This window comes from Pinus tabuliformis, chromosome 8, assembly GCF_031772625.1.
Source record: "Pinus tabuliformis cultivar Carrire ecotype Pingquan chromosome 8, CPIR1, whole genome shotgun sequence".
Taxonomy (NCBI): domain Eukaryota; kingdom Viridiplantae; phylum Streptophyta; class Pinopsida; order Pinales; family Pinaceae; genus Pinus; species Pinus tabuliformis.
Window position 1 is genome coordinate 1,437,740,834 of NC_142294.1, and position 12,800 is coordinate 1,437,753,633.

General features: G+C 34.0%; 1 protein-coding gene across 4 annotated transcripts; it reads left to right on the forward strand.

Moving 5' to 3' along the window:
* The first annotated feature begins 2,796 nt into the window (after positions 1-2,796).
* LOC149241092 (glutathione S-transferase L3-like) lies at positions 2,797-11,938 on the forward strand. 4 transcript variants are annotated; one of them, XM_089373876.1, is made up of 6 exons: positions 2,797-3,745; positions 3,848-3,913; positions 4,029-4,089; positions 4,217-4,300; positions 5,186-5,340; positions 11,530-11,938. In XM_089373876.1, the coding sequence occupies exons 1-5, from the start codon at positions 3,735-3,737 to the stop codon at positions 5,336-5,338; spliced, it is 375 nt and encodes a 124-aa protein (XP_089230002.1). In that variant the 5' UTR covers positions 2,797-3,734; the 3' UTR covers positions 5,339-5,340; positions 11,530-11,938. The 4 variants fall into 4 exon arrangements, with proteins under 4 accessions (XP_089230002.1, XP_089230003.1, XP_089230000.1 ...); XM_089373877.1 differs by lacking the exon at positions 11,530-11,938 and having other exon boundaries at positions 2,797-3,346; positions 3,658-3,745; positions 5,186-8,068; XM_089373874.1 differs by lacking the exon at positions 11,530-11,938 and having other exon boundaries at positions 5,186-8,068.
* Positions 11,939-12,800: the final 862 nt, after the last annotated feature.

Below are 12,800 nucleotides of genomic sequence, written 5' to 3' on the forward strand. Positions count from 1 at the left end.
ATAATTTCACTATATTTTCAACATCATACAGTGTAAGATGATTAGTATTATACTCACATTGGAGGCTTGGATGACCATGCTCACACTGCGGATGTTGTACACTGCTCACTAGCATCTATGTGAAAACTATATGATTCTACTTTGAAGCTTTATGAACAAACATAGAATTATTTCTTGATTATTACATAGAAGAGTTCAATGCGGGAAGATTCAATGCTACTAGTTTAGTTTATTAGTATGAAAGGTGTGAAAACCATATGATTCTACTTTGAAGCTTTATGAACAAACATAGAATTATTTCTTGATTATTACATAGAAGAGTTCAATGCAGGAAGATCCAATGCTACTAGTTTATTTTATTAGTATGAAAAGTGGTTTATTAGCGTAAAATGTAAAGTGAAGGGCATGTAAAATGTAAAAACGTCGTGAAATTTTCATTTGACCAGCTGATGGAATTTGAAATTCCAGGCCTGCTAGTCACGTTATTTCAATCACCCATTGAACTGCCCACTAGCACAAAATTAATTTTTATGTTAAATAACTTTTTTTTAAATAATATTATAAAAATTAATATTTCACATTTTTAATAAAATTATTTTTCATCCAAATAAATTGAATTTATTTTTGAACTTAGACTTCTATGATCCATAATAATTATAACAACATCTTTAAGTAAAAATCATATAAGAGATATTCTCGTCAACGCTTTTCGAACCACCCAGTGTGGGTGGTTCATCTTCAGGACAAGATAAGGAATCAGATCCAGACATTAAGATAAATAGATGTAGAGAGCTGCTAACTAGTCGTTGGCAAGGAACACCTAGCTTAACTAAGGACAGAAATTAGACAAGGTTTTGACTAAAAAAAAATAAGGGAATCTTAAAAGAAGAAAAAAAAAAAATGAAATAATGATATAAAAAGTTATAATTTTGAAAAATTAATATTATATAAAAAGTTATAATATGTTAATAAATTAATTAATTAAAGCTTTTTATAACTGCTTATAACTATATTAATCAATATAATATTCTAAAAAAATATTAAAGGCTTAATCCCAATCATATAAATATTAAATAATTTTAAAGAGTCATTTAATATTATTGTATATGATATTCTAAAAAGAATTAATGGTTTAATCCTATTCAAATAAATACTAAATACTTTTAGATAGTCATAAATTAGGTAATAGGGGATTAACAAATAGTATTAAAAAAAAATGTTTAGGCTAAAAAATTAAAAAGGATTTTGACAAAAAAGGTAAATTATTTTAATAAAATAATAAGTTGATTTAATAAAAGATATTTATTATAACCCTATATAATCTTATTAATGAATCTTATTATATATAATATATTAATATTAAGGTTTAATCCTATTCATATCACCAAAAATAATTTAAGAGAGTCATAAACTAAGAAATATGGGGATTAACAAAAAAAATTAATTAATTAATCTATAAATAAATAGAAATAAATTTTTAGGAAGAAAGCGCAGGAATCTAGCATTTGTTGATACTCCAGCCATCATATCTATTTAAATTAACAAGTCTTTTTTCAATTTCTAAGGCCTCCCTAAATTTACAATGATGAAAATGGTCAATCCTCGCAATGACCTTAGCCTCTTCAATGCAGATGTGATGATTGGTTTTTTCTGCATGCTCTGCCAAAGCGGAGGAGCGAGACCTTCCATGCCTGATGTCGGCAGCATGTTCACAAATCCTTTGGTTAATGGATCGACTGGTCTCACCAATATAAGGAGCTCCACAAGAACAGGGAATGATGTAAACACCCTTCCCATCCTTGGGGTTAATCGAGTCCTTAACAGAATAAAGAGAACTTCGGATAGTGTTAAGGGGTCTAAAAGAAGAATGAATCTTATGCTTCCTCAAGATCCTAGCAATTTTATCCATGGTCCCTTGAATAAAAGGAAGATGAACACCAGAAGACCAATCCTTGGGGTCAATCTTACTCTTAGGACCTTTTTCAGCATTTTGAAAAGCCTTAAGACCTTGAGACCTACTATAACCATTCTTATTAAAAACTTTCAGGAGGTGGGTTTTCTCATCTTCAAGGTGATTTTCGTCATAAACTCGCAACGCCCGCCGAAGTGGCTAAGGTGGCTAAGGTGTTGAGAACGCCTATCTTCTGAGCAGAAAAATGATGGGAGCTAGCATGGAATTAAATTGAATTTAATTATTTTAGAGAGATGTTACAATGTTTAACATTTTGACTTAGTCAAATTAAAATTAAAATAAAAAATAAAAAAATTTCCAACCCATGGTTTTTCCTATTATATTTTTAATCTATGGTTTTTTCCCATGGTATTTTTCTCTAATGTGACTTATTTAAAGGTTATATTTAAACTAATCTAAATTCATTTTCGCTCTACATCTACCAAACACCAAAAAAAATCAAATCTCTTTTCACTCTTAAAAAATCAATACTTCAAAAAAAATAATCTCTCTTAACACATAATAAACTTACCACTAAAAAAATCTAAACTAATTTTTAAATTTAAAATTAAAAATTTAGAATTAAATTATAAAAATAAATTAATAATACATTACATTTAAAAAAATAAAAATAAAAATCCTCATAGACTTCAACGTAAATGCATAAAATTAGACTTCAATATAATTATTCTTTCACTTCAATATAAATATATAAATTTATATTTTAATATAAAATTTAAAAACATAAAATTATAATGACACGCCAATAAACCAATTCACGTTTAATTTTTTAATTAAAAAATAATATTTTTATTATATAAATATTTTTATTATTACGCCGTAAGGCGTTCCCTCTGAAGCGAACTCCCCTCCATGCTACCGTGTCTCGATGTGGGCCGTTAGATGGATTGTTAGACGATTAAATCATCTCCAGCCATCGGATCACTGCAACAGAGTCGTTCGCCCTGAGGTCTCAAGCGACACAGCGAAATTGGGTACTCAAGCGACACAGCGAAATTGGGTCGTTCGGCCTGAGGTCTCAAGCGACACAGCGAAATTTTATGGGTCAGCAGCGGTTTTTGATGTGCAAAGAAAACCTCTGAAGATGAAAATCAAGGCGTATATTTCTGATTTCAAGCTTGCATTTGAGCGTTTCTGTATACATGCTGGAGGGGGCAGTCTTGGATGGAGAAGAATATACCGTATCGGAATGATCTGCTTTGTATCTATTTCAATATGGAGGACCAGGCCCTGGATCTGTTAGGGGCATTTCCAGGGAAATTGTGGAAAAGAGTTTCATCCGGATTCGAACTCCAGACCTCCCAGATGATGCACATAATGTTTTTTTACTGCAGGAGCTGTTGTTCAACGGCTGGAAGACTCAATCATGCCTTGGTTACTCGCTTACCCTTCTTGCTGTATTGCTTTTTTCTGTATTTCATGACTATATTGTCAATCTGCGGTCTCGTTTCAAGGGGATTTTCTGAGTGGTAAAGCTGCCTTGGACCTCAATGCTCCTCTGATTGGAAGAAACCTTAGAGCACTTGGATTTAGGGTCATGGAATCCGCCCTTTTTGGTCTGAATGCAGGGCTGGGATATTTGCTCATGTTGACAGTGATGTCTTTCAATGGGTTTATTGTAACTTTGTCAATATTCCATGGTAATAGGAAGCATAGAGATCTAAAGGAAACAATCATGTATGCAGTAAGGTCTCTCAGAACACTGCAGGGGGTGGTTTGAAAACGGCTATGATGATTACCAGAACACTGCAACCAGGTTAAGATGGCAGCACTGTAAGTCGATACATTGTTTGATTATATATTTAATTTATTATATCCAAACTTGTACCCGATTTACCAAAATATTTTCTGTGGCATCGTGTTGCTTGACTGCAGCTATGCAATTCCACCCGCTCTCACGTCCAAATCAGAGCCTCCTCCATTGTTTGATGGAACGACCAGGTGGGTAGCTAAATTTTTATCGTTACTGTATCTAAATCATCACTTTCTGTTCGAATGTGTATAGTATCATACTCTGTTTAGCGATTAAATACTGAAATTGATCTGGGGTTTGCAGATTGTATATCAGTGTGACATGCCCATATGCCCAGCGAGTTTGGAGTGCCAGGAACATCAAGGTTTTTATCATGTTGATCCCCTATTTTGTGTGGGTAGTTCTTCTACTGATATAAGATACCATTATGCAATGACTGAAACGATTGAAAAGAAAATGCAGGGTCTGAAACGATTGAAAATAAAATGCAGGGTCTTGGTGAGATTCAGATAGTTACGATTGATTTGCAAGACATGCCAGCATGGTACAAGGAGAAAGTTTATCCTCCGAACAAGGTTGGCACTTGTTTCTATGTTTATCTAATTTTATTTTACTTTTAGTTACTCAAGGGCAGTTGGATCCGCTATTTGGGTCATGGTTTAATTGCTATGTAATTAGGGCCTGTAGTGTAAAAACTTTGCTATTAGTTTCTTATCCTGATCCAAGTAGATGCAAAAGAGAAATTAGATGGGTTGGTCCTCGTTTTACCTTAGCTCAGGTAAAAGGGAACACGCTTGCACATTAACCAGCAGTCTAGCAACCTTTTGTTAATTGATAGAGTATTCTGTTTGGCTCAGTAGATTTGATCTATGACCAAGTAAATTGGGGTGGGGATCATAGGGTTATTGCATGAGCTGGATAAGGTTATTACCTTGCCAAATTTGGGGTCTGTCTTGCCACAAACCCAAATCTTTTATTATATGTGCATTGTGCTGGCTACAAATTAGTATGTTGTCAGATGTAACTTGAATTAATAAGTGATTTATGAGATAACACACTGTTGCTTAGGGTTCAGATGCAACTCCAAGCTTAAGATCCACACACTTCTCACTGTGTCCTGATAGGTTTGAAGCTTAGAGTTCAAATGCTACTCCAAGTTTATGAGCCATCCTCTCACTGTTGCTTGAGAGGCTGCAATGAGTTTTTGATCATCACGGTTTTATCCTTTTACAATTTGGGCACGGAATAAGAAAGACCAACACAGATTTGGGATTGCTTTTAACATTCCTAGTCAGCTAGGAAGACCTATTGCTTGTGTGTTTTTGTGTGATCATCACTAATCTTTCAAGCAAGGAATGTGCAGAAATAGAAGTGCCAAATGTCAAATGTTACAAAAGGGCCAAATGTCTGCAAGATATAGAGCGGAACTTGCAAATAACTCGCTATTTTCAATTTTTCAGGTTCCTTCTCTTGAGCACAATGGCAAGGCCACAGGAGAGAGTCTGGATTTACTTGAGTATCTCGAGAACAATTTTGAAGGACCTAAACTTTTTCCCACGGTTTTGCAAGTGATGGTTCAACTGACTGAGCTAACCCTTCAGGGTTGGACATGATGGTATGCACTCATCCAAATGCATGTAATCTAATAAAACAATCTACTTTAATGAATGGATATTCACTCTACTCTGCTGAAAACAATCAATAGGATCACAAAGATCCAAGTATGGCTCAAGCAAAACATTTGGAATTGGGTAACCAACACTGTCAATCCACATAGGTGTAAAATGACAAATGTGTTGCTGGTGACAACATTACCAATGGAGGTGATTCAAGGTAAAAAGTTAAAAACACTCTTTCACCACTTGCCCATGACCACCTTCAATGACTTTTGTTTCTTTTTCAAACAATACATGATGCTGATCAGAAAATTTATGATAAAAGGTGAGAATTCCATCAAAGAGAAGTTAAGAGATCTTCGTTACCTCTTCTAAATCCTATTCACATGGAGATTCATCATACAGAGGACTATATTCAGAACTAGAAGCTAAAAGTAATTATATTCACATAGATGATGTCTACATATCATTCTTCACAAACACTCCCAAATCCGACCATGCATCTATTTTCTCTTTCTATGCCAATTGAAATAATAAACCTGTCACATACATCCATCATTTTTTCCAAGGTTTCCATCATAGCCTTCCTTGAAAATGTGATTTTTTTTTCAACCAGAACCAGAAGCTAAAAGTAATTATGTTCACATGGTTGGATGATGTCTACATATCATTCTTCACAAGCCAGTCCCAAACCTGACCATGCATTTATTTTCTCTTTCTATGCCAATTGAAATAATAAACTTGTCACATGCATCCATCTTTTATTCCAACATTTCCATCCTAGCCTTGCTTGAATATGTGTTCGTTTTTTCAACATTTTTTCCAAGCTAGGATTTCATACAAAAAATAAAAGATCAGTTGCACTCACTAAATCTCCCTTAATAATACAAATGTGAGACTAAGAATGTGTATGCAAGTTGATTTGAGTTGTTTCATGAAACAGTAAAACACGGCACTTGATTTGCTTGCCCCAAATTGAAATTATGGTGGTTTTCCCATTTCCTCAGCGATCTTGAAGCTGAAAAAGAATGGCAGCCTTCAAAAAATGCAACTCGTTGAACATCTCTCAGAATTATAACAAATAATATAGCATATTGTCGTCGCAGAATTTAACTTTCAAGTCGTGTTGGATTGCCTTCAATTTCGATAGTCTATCAAAAGTTATGAGATATGCAATATATAAAAAATTTCATGTCCTGAAATTAAAAATGTGCTCATCCAATTTGAAATTATCAGTAACTTCTTTCATTATACATCCCAAATAAAACATATGATATTATCAAGATTCAATACGAAGCTAAGAATATGGACTTCCAATGGGTAATTCAAACCTAGAATTTTCTTATGAAAAACAGCCAAAATTTTGAAATAATAGTCACGGCCGTAGTAGAAACATGCTTTTGGTATGGCTTTTAAACTGCCATGTCTTGATCATCTGATCTCCTATTTGGATAGGTTCTCTTTTTAAGTTTTTAAAACCATCTACAGTTTGAACTTTGAAGTACTTTCTGGAACCCAATCTTCCATAGGCGGCAATAACAGCACAAAATGATGAACAATTAGGCACAAACCCAGCTGCCCGGATGAAACTATTCGATGCCAAATGAAACGCCCAAACCGTTTGGGCAACCCTTTTGAATCAAGAATCAACGTCTAACATATAATCGTGTGGCTTACAAGATGACAGGTAGGCAGAGAGGGGAGTTGATCTCAAGCAAGCCTCTTCTAACTGTCCACTACACCTAACTAATCTGACCAGTTTTTATATTCTATTATAAATTCGTATTCTTATTAATAAAAAAAAAAGATATATAAAGTGCAAGATAAAACCGATTAATCCAAACAAACACATCAATCACGGTTGTGTTTAATATTTACTGCCAGAGAAGATTTCCTTTAGAGATCTAAGTTACCTGTGCCGATTTGATACTTGTAACAGAGAACTGATCAATCGGTTTTGAGTCCTGACAATTGCTCTCTGTTTCTTCTTCCTCTGTAGCTTTGCCCGATTTACTTGAGTATCTCGAGAACAATTTTGAAGGACCTAAACTTTTTCCCACGGTTTTGCAAGTGATCTTTCTCCAATTTAATGACGTCTCTTTCATAACCTGAATGAATATTGAATCATCCTTATCAATCATGGTGTAAACATCTTCCAATGACACTGACTAGTTATGTCATGATTTGATTTTCTTGACATGTGAACATTGCTAAGGCCACAATAACCCTGTTGTGTTTTTCTTGTTCTTTGCTATTTTAATGATTTCCTGGTCCTTAATTGCTTGAGCACTTTGTGCCAATTTCGTTTTATTCACTTTGTAAGGACTGACTTCTTTTTCATTAGATGATGTGGAATTAGATATTTGATGGCAAGCTTTTGAACTTATCAAATCTGAAAATTAAGAGTATGGAAATACTGACTTGCTCTCGGGGGCTCAATAGAGGACATAGAAAGCAGGATGCATGGTTGGGGTCACGAATTTGGATTCGTCTCTCTTTTTTGAGGAGCTTCCATGTCTGATACCAAAGTAAGCCCAATGGCAAGGTAGAGTTTGATGGTTATTAGTTAGTAGGATGACCATCAATAATTTTCACCATTTTCTCATTCTTAGGGCTAGAAGTGAAAAGCAGCCACCTTACTCTAAGATCTTTTTCCATAGCATTAAGTTGTGAGTGTTTTAAGAGTTTCCTGAAATTGGAATTGGGATACCTTTCTTGATTTTCTTCAACTATTCACTAGTCTTTCTTTTCTTGTGAATTTGAGGATGAGTTTTATGAGGTTTCTACGATGGCTTCTAATTCACTGGATATAGTATGTTTCTCTCCGTATTAAACCATCACTGGGTATAGCACACTAGGCTGGGATTTATAGATATATTTTAAGATGCATTACCTTGCTCAAATTACCATGTTTCTTGCTAAAGTTTCCCTATATTGAAAAAATTGGGTCAATGCACAATTTCCCATATAATCCAGCTTCTTCAAAAGAACTTGGGTCTTAAACTACAATATTTCTTGTAAGGTTACACATTGGCATATTGTAATAAGATATTGAAAAAAAGGTGCAAATCCTTCCTACTGACTCACTTTTTGGTGTACTATCTCATATGCTTGTTCAGCATCTTCGTCCTTATGTCTTGTGATCCTTATTACTTGGTCTGCAAGCTCGTTGAGATAGTTGTGCACATGGTTAGCGCTGCACTGTCCAAACTGCCATACTTTTCAAGGCCAGAATCTTCCTGGTGACTCCACCGGCTCCAGTCATTCTCGTTTTATCTCTTTCTGAAATTCGATGGTCCAATCCACCAAGCTTTAATCGATGACCGTCTGATGTACGTCACTTACCAGCTTGCATGAACCATAGTTATGAAAACTGTTCAGTTCTGATTCAGACCAATTTTGCCCCTAAACTGGTTTGGAGCTGTGTTTTCCAACTTTACTGGATGACGCTGATCCATGGGAATTTATGTATTTTTCGGTTGCCCAATGTTTTAATCTACTTTTTTGGTAAGTACAGTTTATTTTGTGATTTTGGAAATTTTGGTTCTTGACCTGTGTGGTTCTGATAACTTTGGCAATAATGTTTTGACATGCACATTAAATCCTTTCACTTCACAATCTGACCTTTTAAAATTCAGCTGTAAAGTTTTTCTAAAGAGCACATCTTAAGCATTTTGGAGAAGTCGTGTATCATATTTTGTCCCAATAAATTTTTATTGTTAAATAAACATAGGTTTGAAGTCTATTTTGCAAGTGCATTACTAATTAATAAAGGATCATAGTTCCAAACTTACACACATCAACTGGGAAATAGTGTGCAGCTCCATTTTAACAATAATCAATCTCTCGTATTTACACTATATAACCATGCCTTACCTTTCACTATCTAAGGATGGCTTGTCCAAACTATTAGATTATGTGGCCAATACTTTTCATTAACATTACATTTGTTTCTTAAATCTTTTTTAGATCTTCATTTCAAAATATAATTTAATGTCAATGTTATCACTTTAATGTGATGTATTAATCCTATAATTGCTTTTTGATAGGATAAGTCTCACCACGAAATTATGAATTTTTTTCAGGTGATATGGTTGTCTCACTAATATTTTAATAATTTATTTTTCATATATATATATATATATATATATATTGTCAAAATGGTGTCTTCTTAAATATAAAAAGGGTGAGTGATACTTAAATGTTTCCTTTCCTTTTCATTCAATGTTTTTTGGTAGGATAAGTCTCATCACAGAACTATCTTTTTTTCAGCTGATATGATTGTCTCACTAATATTTCAATAAATATTTTCTTATTACCTTTTTGTGGTCAAATAGTGTGTTCATAAATATAAGAAGGTTGAGTGATACTTAAATATTTCCTTCCCTTTTCATTTGATGCTTGGAATCAAACTTGTCTTGCACACTATTTAACCACCTTATATAGATGGTGCACTTGAGAAATACAACTTGTATTCACTTTCTAAAGGTCTGCATAAAATTCTTAAGTCATTCTCTTCTAATTTCTCTAAATATCAACTACGTGTCATAGACTAATGGAAAAATTACTTAATCCTTTTTATCATATAAAAAAAAATTCAAACACACTTTTAATCTTTCATCCAAGAAAAATATTTAGTGAGAAAGGGTTATCTACCACTTTTTTCATAGAGTCCTCTGCTATTATTAAACAAGGGTAGCTACAAAGTAGCAAGTACCTATTTAAAGTTCTTAAATTTTAAGTTTCGAGAATTCAAATTGCTAGAATTTAAGTTGTGAGAATTTAGTGTAATATTGGTTTTTTGTAAGAGAATTGTTCAAAGTTGCTAGAGTTTTAAGTTGTGAAAATTTTGTGTGGTTTTGGGTTTTCCATGTTATTAAATTTTGTCAAAAGGAATTAAATTTAAATTTGTGAGAATTATGTGTGGTATTGGGATTTTGTGTTTTTCAATTTTGTAAAAATGAAAATAAAGACTAGGTATATCAGTGATCAAGAAAGGTTATAATATCACAGACATTGAGTCTAGCAGCCACAAGGAACCTTCCATATTGTCTTTCTTTATGTGAACCTTCTATATAGGCATATTATGTGCAACAAATTTCAGACCAATTTCACTCATGCATAGGGGTGAGACACTATATTTCCATAGTCGTTGTTACAGAGGTCATGGGGAGATGTTATTACTTTAATTTCTTTAAAAACTATGTTGAGTAGCCTTCCAAGTTGCTAAGTAGATTCACAAGTGGTTTATGATGTAAAACATTTGTGGAAGATCTTATTAATTTAATTTCTTTAAAAACTATGTTGAGTAGCCTTCCAAGTTGCTAAGCAAATTCACAAGTGGTTTATGATATAAAACCTAATTTCAAATGAAGAGCAACCCATCTCAAAGATACTTGTTCAAATCCTCAATGTAGCTTGTGTCAAACTCTTATACTTGTTTCCATCTTCCAAATGGCTATTTGATTATTTAATTCCAAACAAAAGTATCTTATGAACTGCAATGTCCATCTTCACAAAAGCACATACAGTAAATTATCGTTGTAGGTTATGATATCTTTATTGTGTGCATATGGATGCCTAAGTATTTTCAGTTGAAAAGCAAATCTACATACTAATTCTCCATGGCTTAACAAAGATGTTTCTTCAAATGTATCTAGCTTAGGGAAACCTAGTATTTGAAAACTACTTAACTAAAATCTTTCCCTCGCCTCTGGTGAAACTGTCATTGAAATTTGTTGTTCAATACTGGAAAACTAAGAGGCATTGCTTGGTTATTTAAACCACAAGGAGAACTGACACATATGGTGGAAATGCGGATCAAAGTGGAAGAATGATACACTGCCTTGCAAATGCTTTCAGCATTAACTACTTGTGTGCTGATTAATTCTTTAAAGTTTCTTCAGTTTTTCAGCTCAGAGTTCATGTTTGCTCTGTTTTACCAATTTTTTTAGCTTTGGGCTTTTGAAAAGTTGCACCTCAGGATCTATGTTTGCTCATTACCAATCCATTAGCTTTGTTACTGATTTCTGTAAGGAGATGCTAACTTTTGTCACCTGTTACAACCGAGATCTACCTCTAAGCCACAGGCCAAAGTGGCCCATCATTTTCTTTTCTACGTTAATATAAGCTGGGGTTTTGATGATTGTAATAACTTTTGTTTCTCTTCTGTGGGACATTTTGTGCAGGAGTTCAAATGGTGTATATAAATAGAAAGATGCAGAAAGTGACAGTCATGGGATATGTGAAGCTGAACAATGTACTGAAGAAAGTGAAACGCACTGGGAAGCATGCACAACTGTGGCCATACGTGCCATACAGCTCGGTTACCCAACCTTTCTCTACTCAGAATTATGACAAGAAAGCCCCTGCCGGGTTTGTGAGGAAAGAGAGCTTCAACACCAGTTCTGTCTCCAACAACCAAGATGATCAGTACGCTACTAACATGTTTGGTGAAGAATTTCTGCTATTCTCTTGTAATCTATAGGCCCCCAAAGCTCCTCATAGATGAGAATATTTGCAGGATGTTAATATTGTTGTAAGTTTGAAGTAGATGTGGAATGACTAACTTTTGTGCTGCTTCTCATCTTCAACAACAAGAGTTTCTATGGTGAATGAAGGGCTTACATCCTGTAAGTAGAATCCATGTCCTGCCTTGTGAAGCAGCTCTCCATTGTGATAGCGATCTTTGTAATGTTTCTGGTAAATCCTTTAGAATGCTATTTCATTCTGTAATATGATGGGATTCACTCTACAAGATTAGGGGATTCACTCTACAGAGTCCATGTCATGCCTTGTGAATCAGCTCTCCACTTATGTTTATTTTCTCTGTAATGACCCTAGTAAATCCTATAGAATGAGATTTCATTATGTAATATGATGGGATTTCACTCTACAAGATTGGTTTCAGTTTTACTTGTATTGTGGTATATGAAATTTCTCAGTTTTACTTGTAATAGGATGGGATTTAATTCTGTAATATGATGGGATTTCCCTCTGCAATATTAGCTACTAAATTTTACTTGTATGGAAAGATTACTACTTTCTTTGTTCAATATTTTATTTTAATTTTATTCATTTCAGTCTATTATATTATATTTTATTATAATTTTGTTCATTTCAGTCTATGATATTTTATGATATTTTATTCATTCTATCACATTGTTTTTCGAAATTATAAAAGTAAAGGCAGCTTCTTGTCTGTCAAACTGACATCACACCTATTGAGGGCATTTCTGTGCATGCTGGTCTTCAGATAAGGATTTTGCAGCATAGGGTCAAAACTTTGTAGATGACAAGTATCACCTTTTGCACATCATAGATCCTACTCTTCGACCAGATGTTGAAGGAAGGGAAGAAATCTCAGTGTCTGTGGGGATTGCATTGAATTGTGCTTCTGCTTCCCCTCAAAAGAGACCATCAATGATGAAGGTATTGCATTTTCTAGAAAAAATGCCAT

Excerpts from the sequence above, each read along its gene's own strand:
- LOC149241092 (XM_089373876.1), top strand. Across the intron at positions 3,914-4,028 it reads TTGTTTGATGGAACGACCAG|ATTGTATATCAGTGTGACAT; the intron begins GTGGGTAGCTAA and ends TGGGGTTTGCAG. Across the intron at positions 4,301-5,185 it reads AAGTTTATCCTCCGAACAAG|GTTCCTTCTCTTGAGCACAA; the intron begins GTTGGCACTTGT and ends TCAATTTTTCAG.